The 15441-nt window shown below is 40.2% G+C and overlaps 1 protein-coding gene across 1 annotated transcript in view; it reads left to right on the top strand.

The window, feature by feature from the left end:
• The window catches only part of peli3 (pellino E3 ubiquitin protein ligase family member 3), a 32571-nt gene that overhangs the window by 13208 nt on the left and 3922 nt on the right, over positions 1 to 15441 (top strand). Inside the window, exons 2-5 of the mRNA XM_073475114.1 lie at positions 1934 to 2134; positions 5799 to 5928; positions 7565 to 7666; positions 11095 to 11313. Coding sequence (XP_073331215.1) covers positions 1962 to 2134; positions 5799 to 5928; positions 7565 to 7666; positions 11095 to 11313 — 624 coding nt within the window. The 5' untranslated portion in view covers positions 1934 to 1961. The remainder of the gene's footprint in view (positions 1 to 1933; positions 2135 to 5798; positions 5929 to 7564; positions 7667 to 11094; positions 11314 to 15441) is intronic.

Below are 15441 nucleotides of genomic sequence, written 5' to 3'. Positions count from 1 at the left end.
TCACTCACTGGTGTTGTAGTCCTTATGGGTTAGTTTGTGTGAATGATGATCTAAAAGGATATTTCCTTAATGCTGACGCAGAAAAATCAAACAGGAAGGAAGAGGAAAGCATCCAAACTTGGGATAGTATTTTTCAGTGTTATTACATTCACATTCCCAGGATGATTATCTAATCTGCTCAAAGGGAGAACAAAGCTTGTAGGGCTTTGTCATGCTTTTGCACCGCTCGCTTTTCACCGTGTAGGTGGTCTCGCCCACTTTTGATTAATAATAGGCTTGAGCATTAAGAACTGGCTTAGAACCTGTGTGCAGAGACAGGGATTGAGCTTTGTTTGACTTTTGTAAAACGAATGTCAAAATATCCACATAGTGACTCATACTGTATGTGGTAGAAATGATCCCACTCTTTCTGGCTTAATATTCATATTTCCTCTACTCTCTCGCCAGTTAATTAAATGCTTGTCATTGACATTTTGTTGGTGTTTTATGGATTTCTGTTATCAAGAAAATTGTATGTTGAGTCGAATGTGTTTTAATACCAAGCCCTTAGTTTAATTTGACAGGACTGCAATCAAAAGCTTTGAAATGTCATTGTAGTAGAGCTCTTGTAGAAATGAAAGGAATAGTGATCCTGCTCCACCTCTGTTAGGTGGCTGTGGCTCAGTAAAAGGCTGCATTTCTCCTGGGCTTCGTTAGGAATCTTGGATACAACAGTTTGTCAATTGATGGCTTTCTGGTTGTTAATTGTAGAGCCTGTGAAGGAGACATGCTCTGTTTCCAGCACTACTTCCTGGGCTTTATATCACTCCCCAGTAGTCAAACAGTGTAATTCATCACCACGGGTAAAATGGCGGGGCTCAACACATGCATCATAAAGTATTAACAAGGTTCATAGATGCAGGTATCAGTTTATCTGCCTGTGTCGATAAAGCTGGATCACTTGTGCCCATCCAATCCTATTAGGATGGGCTGGCTGTTCTGTAAAGGCCCTGGGTCAGCAAACAGCAAGCACTTCAGTCGCATAAAGAGAATGACAATTACCAGAAGAGCCAACATCACAAAGAGTGAAGCTGTCCCCTAAAACTTTGGAGCAATAAACACTGTAGTGTGAACTGACTGTGCACATCATTTTCCATCTGTACATTCTAGCTGGAAAACAGTGGAAACAGACTGATAGCTAACACTCACAGACAGTGTGACAGCCTAGTGTTTTTTGAGGTCATAGGGTGAGGGCATTTATTGATTTGCAAATATCTTAAAGTATCTCTCTTAAATGAGCGAGATACTAGTGAGCAGTAATCACAACTCAAGGCTTCATAAGTGTCTGTTGAATATGGGTGATATCATTATGACCTAATGATGGTTGTAATATATAACAGTGCTGACAGTATAAACTGGGTGATTTTGATGTGCTTTTTATATACAAACCCTGTCTGAGCTTTTTTCCCCACGTTCATCAATAAATACATTTTAGTCATGGTCCATAAGTCAAGAAAGTGACTATCAAAGTAACTCTCACCTGCCGTTATTGGTGCAAAATGGACTGCTCAGCGTATTGTTTTGCAAAATGAACATCATGCTGTGTTGAAGACTTGAAACTGTTTTGAGAAAATTGTTTACTTAGGTAATAAATCAAGTAAGAAGTAGGTTCATTTCTTCATAAAATTACATATATATTAGATCAGTCTTCTTTTTGCAACCAGTGGCATCGCCCCCTGCTGGCCATTAGAAAGAATGCAGGTTTAAGGCATATTCGCATTTGCCTCACTTTTTATAAAAGATGGTAACGTTACCAAAATTTGCTGCACTTTTTTAGGTATGATCCAGTGTTTTATTGCATAATATTCTGACACATTTAAATTGAGATTCTTTACCAGTAACACAAGATTTTCTGACTCCTTCTTTCTCTGAACCCCTATCCTCCCCTCCCCAGCAGCGAGCCCCAGTTGTGGCCGGTGGGCATGGTTTTGGAGGGTAGCTCAGAGGCGCTGTGTCCCCCCCCATCTCTGGAGCTGCGCCCATCCTGCAACAAGAGCCAGCCCTCGCCTCCTCTGGGCTCAAGCTCACAATCCCACGACGGAGTCTTCCCTGAGGACAAGGAGCCCGTCAAGTACGGCGAGCTCATCGTGTTAGGGTGAGATCCTGAAGTGCCATTTCTGCTGATGTACACTGTCTTATGTGTCTGCTTGTGGTTGAGTCTGAGCTTGTGCGACTCCAGGTATTCGCTGGCCTAGCTTCCTAGTCTCTGAGACCTGACCCAGGATCAAATAAATTGTAATCAGTCTGATACAGTGGGTCTCGGGTCTTTGTGTGTTCTTAGGTTCCTTTTGGGTCGACTCTCTTGTTTTGAAAAATAAGTCAGTTTTAGTCCAAAGACCTCTAGTGTGAGTGTGGCTTTTAAATTTAGAAGAACTAGATGCATGCTTTCACAAATCAAATCAAATCAAATCAAATCAAATCAAATCAATTTTATTTATACGGCCCAAAATCACAATCACATGCCTCAGTAGGCTTTACGATCTGTACAGTGAACGACATCCTCTGTCCTTAGACCCTTGATTCAAGTGAGGAAAAACTTGCCATGTTGAGAAAAAAAAAACAGGGAAAAAAAGGTGGAAGAAACCTCAGGAAGAGCCACAGAGGAGGGACGGACATGCAATAGATGTTGGGTTAGGGTTATCAGGGTGGGTACCATCCCAACATGCTGTCTTTGTGTACTTAATGTTTTTCAGATATGGTCTCTTTTTTTGGGAATATTATAATCAGTGTTTAAGATGAGAATCTTATAGCACCCACAGTAATCAGAGTAATCACAACCAGTCGTGTATTTACTTTTGTGCCCTCGTCAAGATGCCATACCTAGAGGTTTTCACAGGTCCACTTAGTTTCTAGTATCCACATTTTTTTTTGGTATCCGAGACCCAGTGTGAGACCTGAGTCAGGCCAAGCATCATCCACCCAGACACCAACTTAGATCCCGCAAGATAATTTTATGCTACACAATATTAATAGAAAAATATCCATAGAATTTATGGTTTATGGTTTAACTGCACACAGAAGGAATATTATATGCTGTTATTTTAAATTTGAGCTAATGATCGTATTTGGTTTCTCTCTGATTAAAGGCAAAGCCAACTATCTGCAAAGCAAATCCAGTGCACTCCTATCCCATGCAAATACCTGTTGTGTCTTGCCAACGAATGAAGCAAACTGAATTTGCAAAGTGATGGCTGGACATGCAGAAGAGAAAGAGAGAGAGACATCTTCACATGCAGTTCTGTGCAGGAGTGCAATAGTACAAAACATTTTTGCCACCTGTGATTAGGAAGCTGTCTATGAGATGAATATGAGATGACTGATCAGCTCTTGGCTCTAACTTCACATTCACAGCACAGACATGAGAGTCTTATCCATGTTTGTATCTACCTCTTGGAACAAAATGTTTTTATTTCCAAAATGACCTTCATAGGTTTCATGATTTCTTAAATATCAATGTGATGTTCTAACAGTTTTATATTTCTGGTCATATGGAGATGAATGAAATGACATACAACATTAATAAGCTCACGAGCTGTTGGTATGTGTATTTTTCAAGACAGGGAGGCTAGCTGTTCATCCCTGTTTTCGGTATTTATGCTAAGCTATGCTAACCACATCATAGCTGAGCTACTGTATTTCTTTGAGTAAGCAGGCTAGAAATACTAGTGACCAGCCAGTCCGGCCCAGTGATAGCAATAGCTTAGCATGCAGGGTATACTGTCTGCCTTGGACGATAAGAAAAGGCTCTTATTTTCCACTGTGGGCCAACTAGTGGCTAAATCAGTTTCTGTCTTCAATTTCAGGCATACATTCCTCAAGCTTCTTTAAAAACTCTTAATATTCTGCATCATACTGTGCATGTAACAATTCAGCTTGTATTTATATTTTTCTTTTGGATTAGTATGACAAAATCCCTTTCACCTCTCACAAGACAAGCTGGGAACAAGCTGGGATGAAACCGTACGCCCAATTTACTTTAAAAATGTACTTACAGAAAGCTCTATGAGACAGTTAGTCAGAGGATGAAAAGCACATCTTACTTCACACAAAGATGCCATTCACACACTGAGCCACAGTGGCATTCATGAGGAACACCAAACAGACATAGACAGACATGTAATAGATTGCACATGAGTATGAGTGGAGGATATTTCGTCATCATGCATGGTATGGTGCAATTCCCGGCACAGAGACATGAACATGTGCTTCCACTCCTCGACCTATTGATCCAGGCACTGATGAATAATGAGAATGGCTTGGTTCTCTGTCGATGTGATTACAGAGAGAAGGGGGATAACCTGCCACCGACATTTCACAACATCCATCCAATCATGGCTTCTCTGTGGCCAGCAGAGCATGACTGTTCCCAGTGTTGGTCATGGTACATACAGCATAATATGGAATAGTGTTTGCTGGTGATACCATATAACTCACCCAGGATATTATATTTGTACTTCCTGTGGTCTCAAACATTTTAGAAAGGGTTGTATGTTACCTGTTTGTTGACTATTTAAGGAACACACTTTTCTTGATAAATGCTAATCTGTGTTCAGGGAATAATATTCCAGAGTCCCTCCTTGTTGACCTGACTGATAGAGCCAGGTTCATTAAAGACATTGGGTTACATAATTGACCTTCAGAGGGTATTTGATACAGTAAATACTCAATTTCATGCAATATAGTACAGTACAGTGCAGGCAGTTGGGTGTGATACCCAGAAGTTGGTTTAAATCATACTCAGCATTTGAATATTAACAGAACCCTGTTAGAGCCAGGAGAGGTCACATGTGGCAATCCACAGGGATCAATCATAGGACCTTTCTCTTCTCAATTTACATAAATGATAGAAAATGTGCAGTCGATTGTGATCTTTTTCTGTATGATGATGATTAGTGACTTTAACATGTGTCTTTGACATAGACAAAGTGTCCACGGCTAGTGGATGATAGCCACACATAATAAACTTGAAGTGAACGTCTAAAATGTTTTTGCAGAAAAAAGTATAGTTACCACATTAAAACCCTTAAAATGGCATCAGTTCCTTCTCCCTCATTAAGAATTTCTGAATATATGAATATTTTTAATTTCACAAATCATACTTGTGGGCCCGCCTCTTAAAATCAGATTTTAATGAGCAAAGAGAAAATTTCAGCAGATGTATGTGAAAACAGCCTTCTAGTGTCAAACTGTGCACATACATCATTCTACACAGTGAAGCTCAGACGTTTTATTCTTTGTCTTGCCTCAGTGTTATGCATGACACTTCTGAGGGGGAATTTAGAGTGTATGCTCTTGACTTTATTTAATTTAATGTGTACTGAACTTTTAATTAACCTGTGTTCTACAACATTGCAAAGTAGTAAATAGTAGTGGAAAGAAAATGAATGAATCACCAATATGAGTCATCATGTCTCATAGTTTTGAATGACAGCATCCAACAAACCAATCAAAGGCAATGGATGACACTGTGGGAGTTGTGTGCACAATATTTATACCACATTTTTAGTTTTACGTTTGGAATTTTGAGGTCACTATATAGTACATAAATCTGACACAGTTTGGCAGATTTATAATAGTGACTCGACTCATAATCAGTTCATGGTAGCTGGATTATTTGCTGTTGTAAAGCAATTAAAATGTATAAGTGAGTGAAAACAGTACTTCTGTTAAAAAGAGAAAACATCAGGAAACACAAAATGAATCGGTTTAGCCCAGTTATTATCATGGCTACAAGTGAGTACATTTCTTATGTTTCACAGGCACAATGGGTCACTGGCTAATGGGGACAAAGGTCGGAGAAGAAGTCGCCTTGCCCTCTATAAGAGACCTAAAGCCAACGGAGTCAAACCTGATGTTATCCACAATGTTTCAACCCCTCTGGTGTCAAAGGTAAAGAACATCTTATCCAATTAATTGTCACTCTAAATCAGCGCTCAGCTTGTAAGCTGTAACTAACCAAACCAAAAATACTCACAGGCACTGCACTACATTCATGGTTACAGAGGATTTTGTTGTAGTCCTCATCATCACCCCAAAAACACCCACATGTCCTGGCAGGTGTCTGTTGTTTTAAACTCAACACCACAAGTTTCAACAGTTTGGAGGAAACTTCTGGGTTCACTCAGCGCTGTTGAACGCTATAAATAACTCAGGGAGTGTATCATTGACAGAGTAATATATTACTTATTACACTACTTTTTAGTTACTTTCAACAAAATGCCTAAATAACCTATATAGAATAATGAAATAGCCGAGATCTTTTCAAATGAACTAATAGCCTTGGACACAGGGATGAGCAGGCAGACAAAGGATCACAGTCTGATATATTATGAGATAGGAATAAACATTTTTAATTGTAGGCTCAGTCATATTAAACACAATAGACCTATACCTTCTATAATGTAGCCTATAATGACATGACAAGACAAACATCTTTTACTATGCCTTTTTATTTTAGTCCACAAAACAAGGAATGCATGAACACATGTGATTCAAGAATGTAAATTAAAGTGTGCTTGGAGGACTAGGCTTCATCATTTGGCTACGAAATACAACTTAAATATTTCAGTCACACAGAGGCTGAACAATAAATGCTTCATTTCAGTCGGTAACGTGGATTGTAACACGTTAAGTGACGCAACTGTAGTAATATATTACTGAAATATTATTAGTAATGCATTATATTACTCTGCTACTGCTAAAAGAAATGTATTACTGTCACATGTTACGGGACATAAGTGTAGTAATATATTACTGAAATATTATTAGTAATGCGTTATATTACTCAGTTACCACTAAAAGTAATATATTACTGTAATGTGTTACCCCCAACACTGATCATTGAAATGGTTAGACAGTTGATTAAAGCAATGATACTCCTCATATACTGTAAGCCAAAACACGCTTTTACAAACGGATGATTTTCCATTTGTGTATTGCACCACCCTGAAGATCAAACATTATATGTCTCCAATACTTTTGTTGATGATACCTGCAAAACTAATGACATTCCTATCAACCTCAGCTGTGCTTTGTGTTTTGTGCAACACACTAAGCCAAGATGGTGAAAATGCAGCATGTTAGCATTGTCACTGTGACCATGCTGACGTGCTGACATTAGCATTTTGCTCAAAGCACTGCTGTGTAACTACTCTGATACACGATGTTTCTCTGCAAGTCTACCCTACTATTTTAAATATTATAGATATTAGATAATAGGATTGTATGTATAAAGTATATTATATAATTTATGTATATTTATATTAATTTATATTAATTTATATATATAATGTATTGTATATGTGTTCTGAACTAGCCCTTATATATTGTAACACAGTACCTTAACACGAGATGATCTCTCTCCATCATAACAATACCTCAGCTAGTAAAATGATATCAATCATTTTGAATTAGAGATGGCATTGTTCCTCCAGAACAGGAAATGTCCTCTGGGTAGATTTTCCTGGAGGCCAGACCTTCAGCTCTCCTTGTTATGTGACCTGGATAATGTCTTTTCCATTGGCAGGCACTCAGCAACAAAAGCCAGCACAGCATCTCCTACACACTGTCGCGGAGCCACTCTGTCATTGTGGAGTACACCCATGACAGCAATACAGACATGTTTCAGGTCAGTGTCTGCACACACACACACACACACACACACACACACACACACACACACACACACACACACACACCTACACAAACATGCACGTGCACATGTGCCATGCCAACTCAACATTTTAGCTGTGTGACCTACTGCAGAGATAGGACGTTGTCAGAAAAGAGGCAAGTTGACTGCAAAAAGTACCATAAATAGATGAGAGATCTAACTGAAGCTAACTGTGGCTAGTTACACATTCACTGTAAATAAGCTAGTTTAAATGTGATGTTTGATAAGAGACACAGCACAGTTGTTATACTAAAAATATGAGTAGTAATTATCAACAGTAACTGAACTTTGGTGATATCCATCATTTAAATGTGGCCCTTTCATATTGTCATAGTAGATAATAGTATTGTTTTATTGTTTAGTCCCACCCACATCACAAGCCTTTAAAAACATCCTGAAGTAGATGTAATTACATAACTGTGCCACTGTAGCCAACCTAATTTCATTAAGACATCAATGTTTTACCGTAGTGTAGCCGTATGCACTCTTCATCCTGGCAATGTATGTATCAGTAATCTGTGCTTTGCTTCCACTTGCTCATTTGTTCCTCTCGGTGTGAAGCAGGCTTAAGGATGATATCTCTTATGATGCACATTCTTCACATCTCTGCTGATTAATTGAACTGTTTAGTTATATATTTAATTCTTAATAAGATGCTTGAGACTGTAAGTAATGGTTTGACATATTGGGAAATATACTTATACCCTTTCTTGCTGAGAGTTAGATGAAAAGAAAGATGTCAATCTCATGTCTGTATAAAGTAACTTTAGCTGTCATATAGCTTAGCTTAGCATAAAATCTGGAAGCAGAGGTAAACAGCTTGCTGGGTTCTCTCTATAGGTAACAAAATCCAACTACAACAACTACAACAACCAAAACTCAACTAACATGACAGATCTTGTTTGTTTAATCGGTGTAATTACAATGTTTTTTAAGGGTTATGCACCAGAATATTACTAGGTAGTAGCCAGGCAACCAGCAGAGACACAAAGAGTTACTGCTACCTGCCAAGACCATATTGTGAACCTGTAGAACATGTGTTAAACTAAATTTTTGCCCCACCAGCTCATTTTATGTAGCTCATTAGTGCTTGCAAAGAGTATAATTTGTGCAATACAATTCTATGATGGTCCCCAGTTATAATATCTGCACACTGAACCCAGATAGCAAAATTTACCTGACCCCCCTATCCAGCCCACATACCACGTGGAAAGATGGCACTTGGGCGGTCCATGCTAAGGCCTGCCACAAGCCCAGACTCGGGCCAGTAAAGCTGGAGCTCAGGAGCAGACCACCCAAGTACCATGATCCCACTAGGTATGATGGCCAGATTAACGGAGGGAAGTTGACACAGAGGGAAGGCAGTTTAATGAGAGATTGGAAACAAGGAGTATGTCTTCTTTGTAACGAGACAGTGGCAGTCACAAAGGAATACAATTTACCGTGGCACTTTGACACCAAACACAGAGCCAAGTATGCCAACCCTAAATGCAAAAAGTCCAAGAATTAAAAGGCAGCCTGCGTTCTGAACAGAATATGTTTGTTGAAGTTTCAGAAAGAATGATGGCGCAGTGAAATCCGGCTGTATTGTGACTAAAGAAATTTCCTGATTGTCAAATTGTTTTTCAGAAGGTGCAGTTTTGTTCACATATCTTCAGAAGTGTATGCTAAAGGGAGGTGAAAAAGTGAGCCTCAACCTGAAACAAGCTTTTAACAATGTCAGCTTATCGAGAACATCGCAGATCGAATCAGGGAGCTTATTAATCATGTAATTAATCATGATAACAGTTCGATACATTTATATAGTCTTATATTTACAGCCAGCCCTTTTACATGGCTTGGAATAAAACTGACAGTTGAATTGAGTTTGACACCCCTGCTATAGCCTAGTAGAAAAGGACTGCATAGATATTTTTCAAATATGGCAGCTCAGGGCGATAAAAGAGCTGCTCCTCTACAATAACTGAGATTTTACAGATTCAAAGTCTGGCCAAACATTTTAAACTTTTCTCTGTTATACAAAGTGAGAATTAGCCTCCTCTGAACTATGTCTAGAACACCACAGTGGGTGCGGTCACAGTAGTTTTTAATTAGTTTCAACCAAGCTACTGAATGTCCAGTACATGTCCTAATTACATGTACATCCAAACCCTTTCAAGAGGCATCCATCTATGTTTGTAGGTTAGCCTATTTAACTACCTCAAGCTAACATGCTTGTCGGTTAGTTGTTTTTAGAGAGTATGTGACTCCCGCTAAAACCAGAAAAATGTTGTTGTTGTTTTTTTTTGTTTTTTTTGTTTGTTTTTGTTTGTTGAGAGCTACCAATTACATGATATATACCTCATGTTTATCAGGGACTTTAAGAGGTGTTGGCAGGAACATTTTTTCCCACCAACTGTTGCCGTTCCTTCCAGCCTAAGCTACGCTAACCACATCCTGACTCTTTGATATCAATCATCTCATCTCACGCTTTCCTAAAACTGCGAACTATTCCTTTAATGTGGCTTTTATATTATATTTTTTAGTAAAACTATAATGGAACCTGACAGCCCCATAGCAAAACATAACAGAACCATACAGAACAAAACACAAGTCAGACACACATCTCAGTGAGTGCTCAGGTGTGAGCAGATTTGTCAGACTTCTGGAGAATGCCGAGTCATGACAGAGCAGCGCAGTGAGGGCATCAGGGAGAACAGAGGGAGGGAATGAAGAGGTAGTGAAGGAAAGAAAGCCAGAAGGAGGGAAGACAAAAGACTGAGGAGATAAAATATACAAGAGAGGATGAGTCAGACCTGTCTGCCCTCAGCAGCTCACAGCCTTCTTCCAAACACCTTCTCTCATCATCAAGGAGATCTATACAAAGCTGTGACTCCAGCACACAGAATCAACAGGGCTCCGCTCCATCATCTAGGTCTGTCTCCCTCCCTCTGTCTGCTGTGTTAAAGGGTCAGTTCACCTACATTACAAAACACGTTCCTCCCTCTCCTCTCGTAGTATCTAATCATGCAGATAGTTTGGGTGTACTTTGTTCATGTTTGGATACGTCAGAGACAGATATTTGTTAGATATCTGACTCTACCCAGCTACAATGGAAGCAAATGAAATTGTTATTGTGCTGCTTATAATATTTCAATATTTCAACTCAAGAGCAGTACTGCTTCTTCCTTTCTTCAGTTCAGTGGAAAGGAAAGGAAAACTACACTTTTTCACATCTGTGCAGCCCTGGCCATTGGTTTTGATAAAATTGTGGAAACCTCGGTGTAAGTGAAAAAATATGATTTCTGTAGTTTGGGTGAACCAACCTTTTAGTACAAGCATGGTTATACTTATGTATTGTTCATTGTTTTATGATTTTGATCCCTCTCTCTTGGTTTTCTCAGATTGGCCGGTCCACAGAGAGCATGATCGACTTTGTGGTGACGGACACAGCAGGCAGCAGTCAGGGTGGGGGTGCGGCAGGGGAGGGTGGTGGCGGCGGTCAGTCGGCCCAGAGCACCATCTCCCGCTACGCCTGCCGCATCATGTGTGAACGCAGCGCTCCCTACACCGCCCGCATCTACGCAGCCGGCTTCGACTCTTCCAAGAACATCTTCCTTGGGGTAAGTGCTCTCCTTTGTGGGTGCCAGGATTCTCCTGGTGAACTACACAGGGGCTGGTAACCGTGGCAACCATGGTGAGAGCAACAGCAGGGACAGGGCTGTGCCACCCACGGGTGACATCATAGCTGTTAGGATAGGTGACAGTACATGTGACCTGGCCCGAGGAAGCAATAGAAAAGAAGGAGTGGTGTGTGTGTGTGTGTGTTTGTGTGTGTGTGGTAGGGAGTTGCTGGCGGTGTTAGTCATGTGTGTTATGAAAGTGCTTTAGCTGTTTTGAGAGATATGTGTGTGGTTACATAACCAGTCAGAACATACTACATGTCAGCGCTTCGTTGATTAAGGAAATTTCGTTCTGTGTTCATTTGTTGCTCACAGAATGACAATAAAATCTGTCTAAGTCTAAGTCTTAATTACAGAGGAGGATCAGGGCCACTGTGAAAAAATTAAGTTCTGTCTCTTTTCTTTTTCCACCAGAATTCGATTAAAGGTTTAAGTCAGAAATCTGATCCTTTTGCTCAGAATTCTGACATTAAAGTCAGAAATCTGAGCAAAAGGATCAGATTTCTGACTTAAATCAGAATTCTGAGAAAGAGGTGAGGATCATGGGCAGGGGGGTATGTAGTTAATGACTGCATCTGAATATTTAATCTTAATCTTAATTTTGCTGAGAGGGAAAACTGATTTGGTTGGCCAAACACAGGTCAGACTGGTGACAACAGAAAACATTTGGTTAAAATGTTTGTTTGTTTGTTTGTTTACAACTCACTTTGGACTCATTTTTAGCATTGTAATCACACTGCCAGATCTTTGATGAGTACTATATTAACATAACCAGTGGTCAAAGCTGTGAAAATAAACCTCCAATTATAATAAACCATCCTTTAACTTGGTAATTACAATTTGATCATTACTGGTAAGAAAGTAACTACAAATGGAAGACCCGAGTTATGATAAACCAGTTAGAAAGGAGCATACCACATGTCCATACACACAGTACAGTCGTGCACCATCAAGCTAACTCAGCAGTCCTGCTAAGGAGTTAGTCTGAACTAAACAGATAGTAGTCATTTTTCCTTGTGCTGTTAGCAGACTATTTTAAGACGTGAAAGCTTCCGATCCACAGTACATGCTGCCGGGCTGGGGCGGTCTAAAACGTGACATCTACGTACACAAAGCCATACAAACCAATAATAGCCTTTCTCATGACAGCATGACTTCATCCCATGCAAGATTCATCAGGACCCCCGACAACTAGGCCAGCAGTCAGAGAGATACCGTCAGCAAGCACTTCTCGACACACACACACACACACACACAAACGTACACCCCAACTGCTTGTATAACTCCTCCAGCCATCACGACTACATTCACACTGATATATGAAACAAATATTCTCCTTTTATTAAAGAGCAGGCTCTGTGGCTCACCTCTGAACTGTGTGATGGATGCAGTGCAGATAGGACTGACACCATTGATAAATAATACATGATAGTGAAAAGTAAGACCTTAAAGTAATAATCCTTAAGATTTTCATTATAACGGAACCTGTTTTTGATAGTGTATTGTGAGCATGTTTTCAGCAATAGCAATTTAAGATATAATATGTAACATTTCTGCGTTATAATGTTTAAAATCCATGACACCTTTGTTTGAGATGTGCACATACATTATCCCAAAGTTTTCCATCAATGTTATACCAGAGAAATCCACCAGTTTACTCAGGGTAACGGTGCGTTTCATTTGGAGAGTGAAGAAGGAAGTCAGCCAGTGAGACTAAACATACCGTGAGTGAAACTTTAAAACATGACCTCATCCGTAAACGTTTGTGCCTGTGTCACGTCGATAGATTTTCATCAGCAGTGTTGGTTGTTTAATGGTGTGTTCACCACCAGCAGAGAGGATTTCTACCTTGCACTCCTTGCACAAGTTTGACAGCGGGATCAATATGTGTTTATTTGCCACAAACAGCCAGATGACTATGGCATGTTTCTGATTTTTCCCCTCTCCTCTCTGTATTAAGAACATTTCCCCTCCAGCTCCAGTCAGAGGTCAATATTACAGAACATAAACACCCGACAATGGAGGTCACCTCCACTGATCACTGCTGCAGTCAGGCTGATAAACAGGAGTGAAGATAAATCCACTTTTTAATCCCAAAAGTTAAAAATTTAATCTCTGGGCTCTCCTCCCGTCAGTTAATGGCTCAGAGCAGAATCTGATGTGACTCTGGGTGTTTGTTCCTCCAGAAGGTCTGGCTCTGCCCTCTTACCTTGTGTGTCTCACACTGACAATATGATAGCAATATCTACTTATACTACAGACAGTGTCTCGCTCCTGTCCTCTACCTCCTCCAGTATGATTTTATGCAGCAGCAGTAGCCACTAGTGATGCGCGGGCCGTCCCATAACCCGTGGGTCTCGCGGGTTGCCCGCGGGTCGGGTTGGGTCGGGTCAAGAAATGTTCACTTTATTGGCGGGGCGGGTGGGGCGGGTCGTTAAGGATTAAATATGTCGAATACAGCCTACTTCTTAACAACACTGTTGGGTAAATCACCTGCGACCTGACGTCACAAATGCGCCAAGCAGCGGCCACAACAAACCAGAATCAAAAGAAGCGGGGAAGATGGAAGAAGAAGTGAGGGAAAGATTACGGTCGGGAGAATACAGAGTTAAAAGAAAAGAAGGCCAAGCTGCTAAATCTCATGTTTGGGACAATTTCTGTGAGGTAGTTAGTGCAGTAGACGACAGCAGCATTGGCTATGTGAAGTGCAATTCCTGTGATAAGCTATACAAGCATGAGAACCACAAGACGGGTACGTCCAGCATGACAAGACATGTTTGTGGAGGGTCTAAGAAGAAGGACGTGTCTCAGAGTGGTATATATATTTATTTTTATTAATATTTTAACTTGTTGTTGCCAGTTTCCAGTGCCACTCGAAGGGCTGTTTTCAAGCACATTTGTCAGACCAAATAAAAGCCTTATTCAATGACATATTTAACGTGTATTTAATAGCGGCGGGGCGGGGTGGGGCGGGTTGTGAAAATAGATGCGGTTGTGCGGGCGGGATGGAGTGGGTCAAATTATTAAATAAAGGCGGGACCCGTGGGTTGGAAAAAACCCCGACCCCAAATCAAATTATATTGAATACATGTATGCACACATCCTCTGCATCGTTTCATTTAACATTTTAAGAGAAAACATATATTGTGATATATTTGATACCAAATAAACACATCAATGGACAGCCAAACAAATAGTGCAGGGACAATATTAAAGCTTTGAAATATGTGTTTATTATATCACTAATATTTAGTAAGCCTGCCACCATGTTATTTAGCTAGTACCTGGGGGCAATACGACATTAATGTTTTATTACCCTGTTAAGTTAACATGGCTAACATGTTAGCAAACATCTGTATAGACATCCAGCAGACACAGAGCAACATAAGCATTCATTTGGAGTTTGGGAATGTCTGATAAGTCAACATAGTTTAATCTTAAGTTTAATATTCACAATCTGGCTCTTCAGCTGCTAAACACTCCACTACAGTACTGTATGTTCGCCAGCTAGTCTCTCACTGTGTCTGCCTGCTGTTTGTTGCTGAGCAGTGAGTGTTGTTGTTGTCTACCTGTCTGCTGCTGTGTGAAATTAAGATAACGAGCATGTATTGTGAGATTGAACTTAAAGGCTAAACCATAAAACAGAAACAATGAGCCGAAAGAGGCTTTAAAGCTCCGTAGCTCTCATTCCAGTCAGACATTCAACTCATTTCTCTACTGCAGCGCCTCAAAGGCATGTTTACAGAACAACTTCTCCAGACTGCTGTTTTAACTGCCTTGGCCCTTTAAGATCTTTTTTTAAAGATGAAACTACACATGCCAGAAAATTTGCTGTTTCATTCTATGAGAGCTAATTTGTGTTCACAACACATCTTTTCACTCTCTCAGGGACTGGTTTATTCTTAGGCGTGGGTGCATTTCTGTGCATTAGTCAGTACAGTAGTCATTCTGTACTGAGCTAAATATAGCTGCAGAGAAAAGCAACGGTGGCTGTTCTTCTAGCCAGCCACCTCTGACTTCCACCTCCACTATCATCCCTCTGTGCCTCCCCATCATTCCCCTAACCTT

The sequence above is a fragment of the Pagrus major genome, chromosome 10 (genome assembly GCF_040436345.1).
Source record: "Pagrus major chromosome 10, Pma_NU_1.0".
Lineage (NCBI taxonomy): Eukaryota > Metazoa > Chordata > Actinopteri > Spariformes > Sparidae > Pagrus > Pagrus major.
This window is presented reverse-complemented; position numbering and strand designations above follow the sequence as displayed.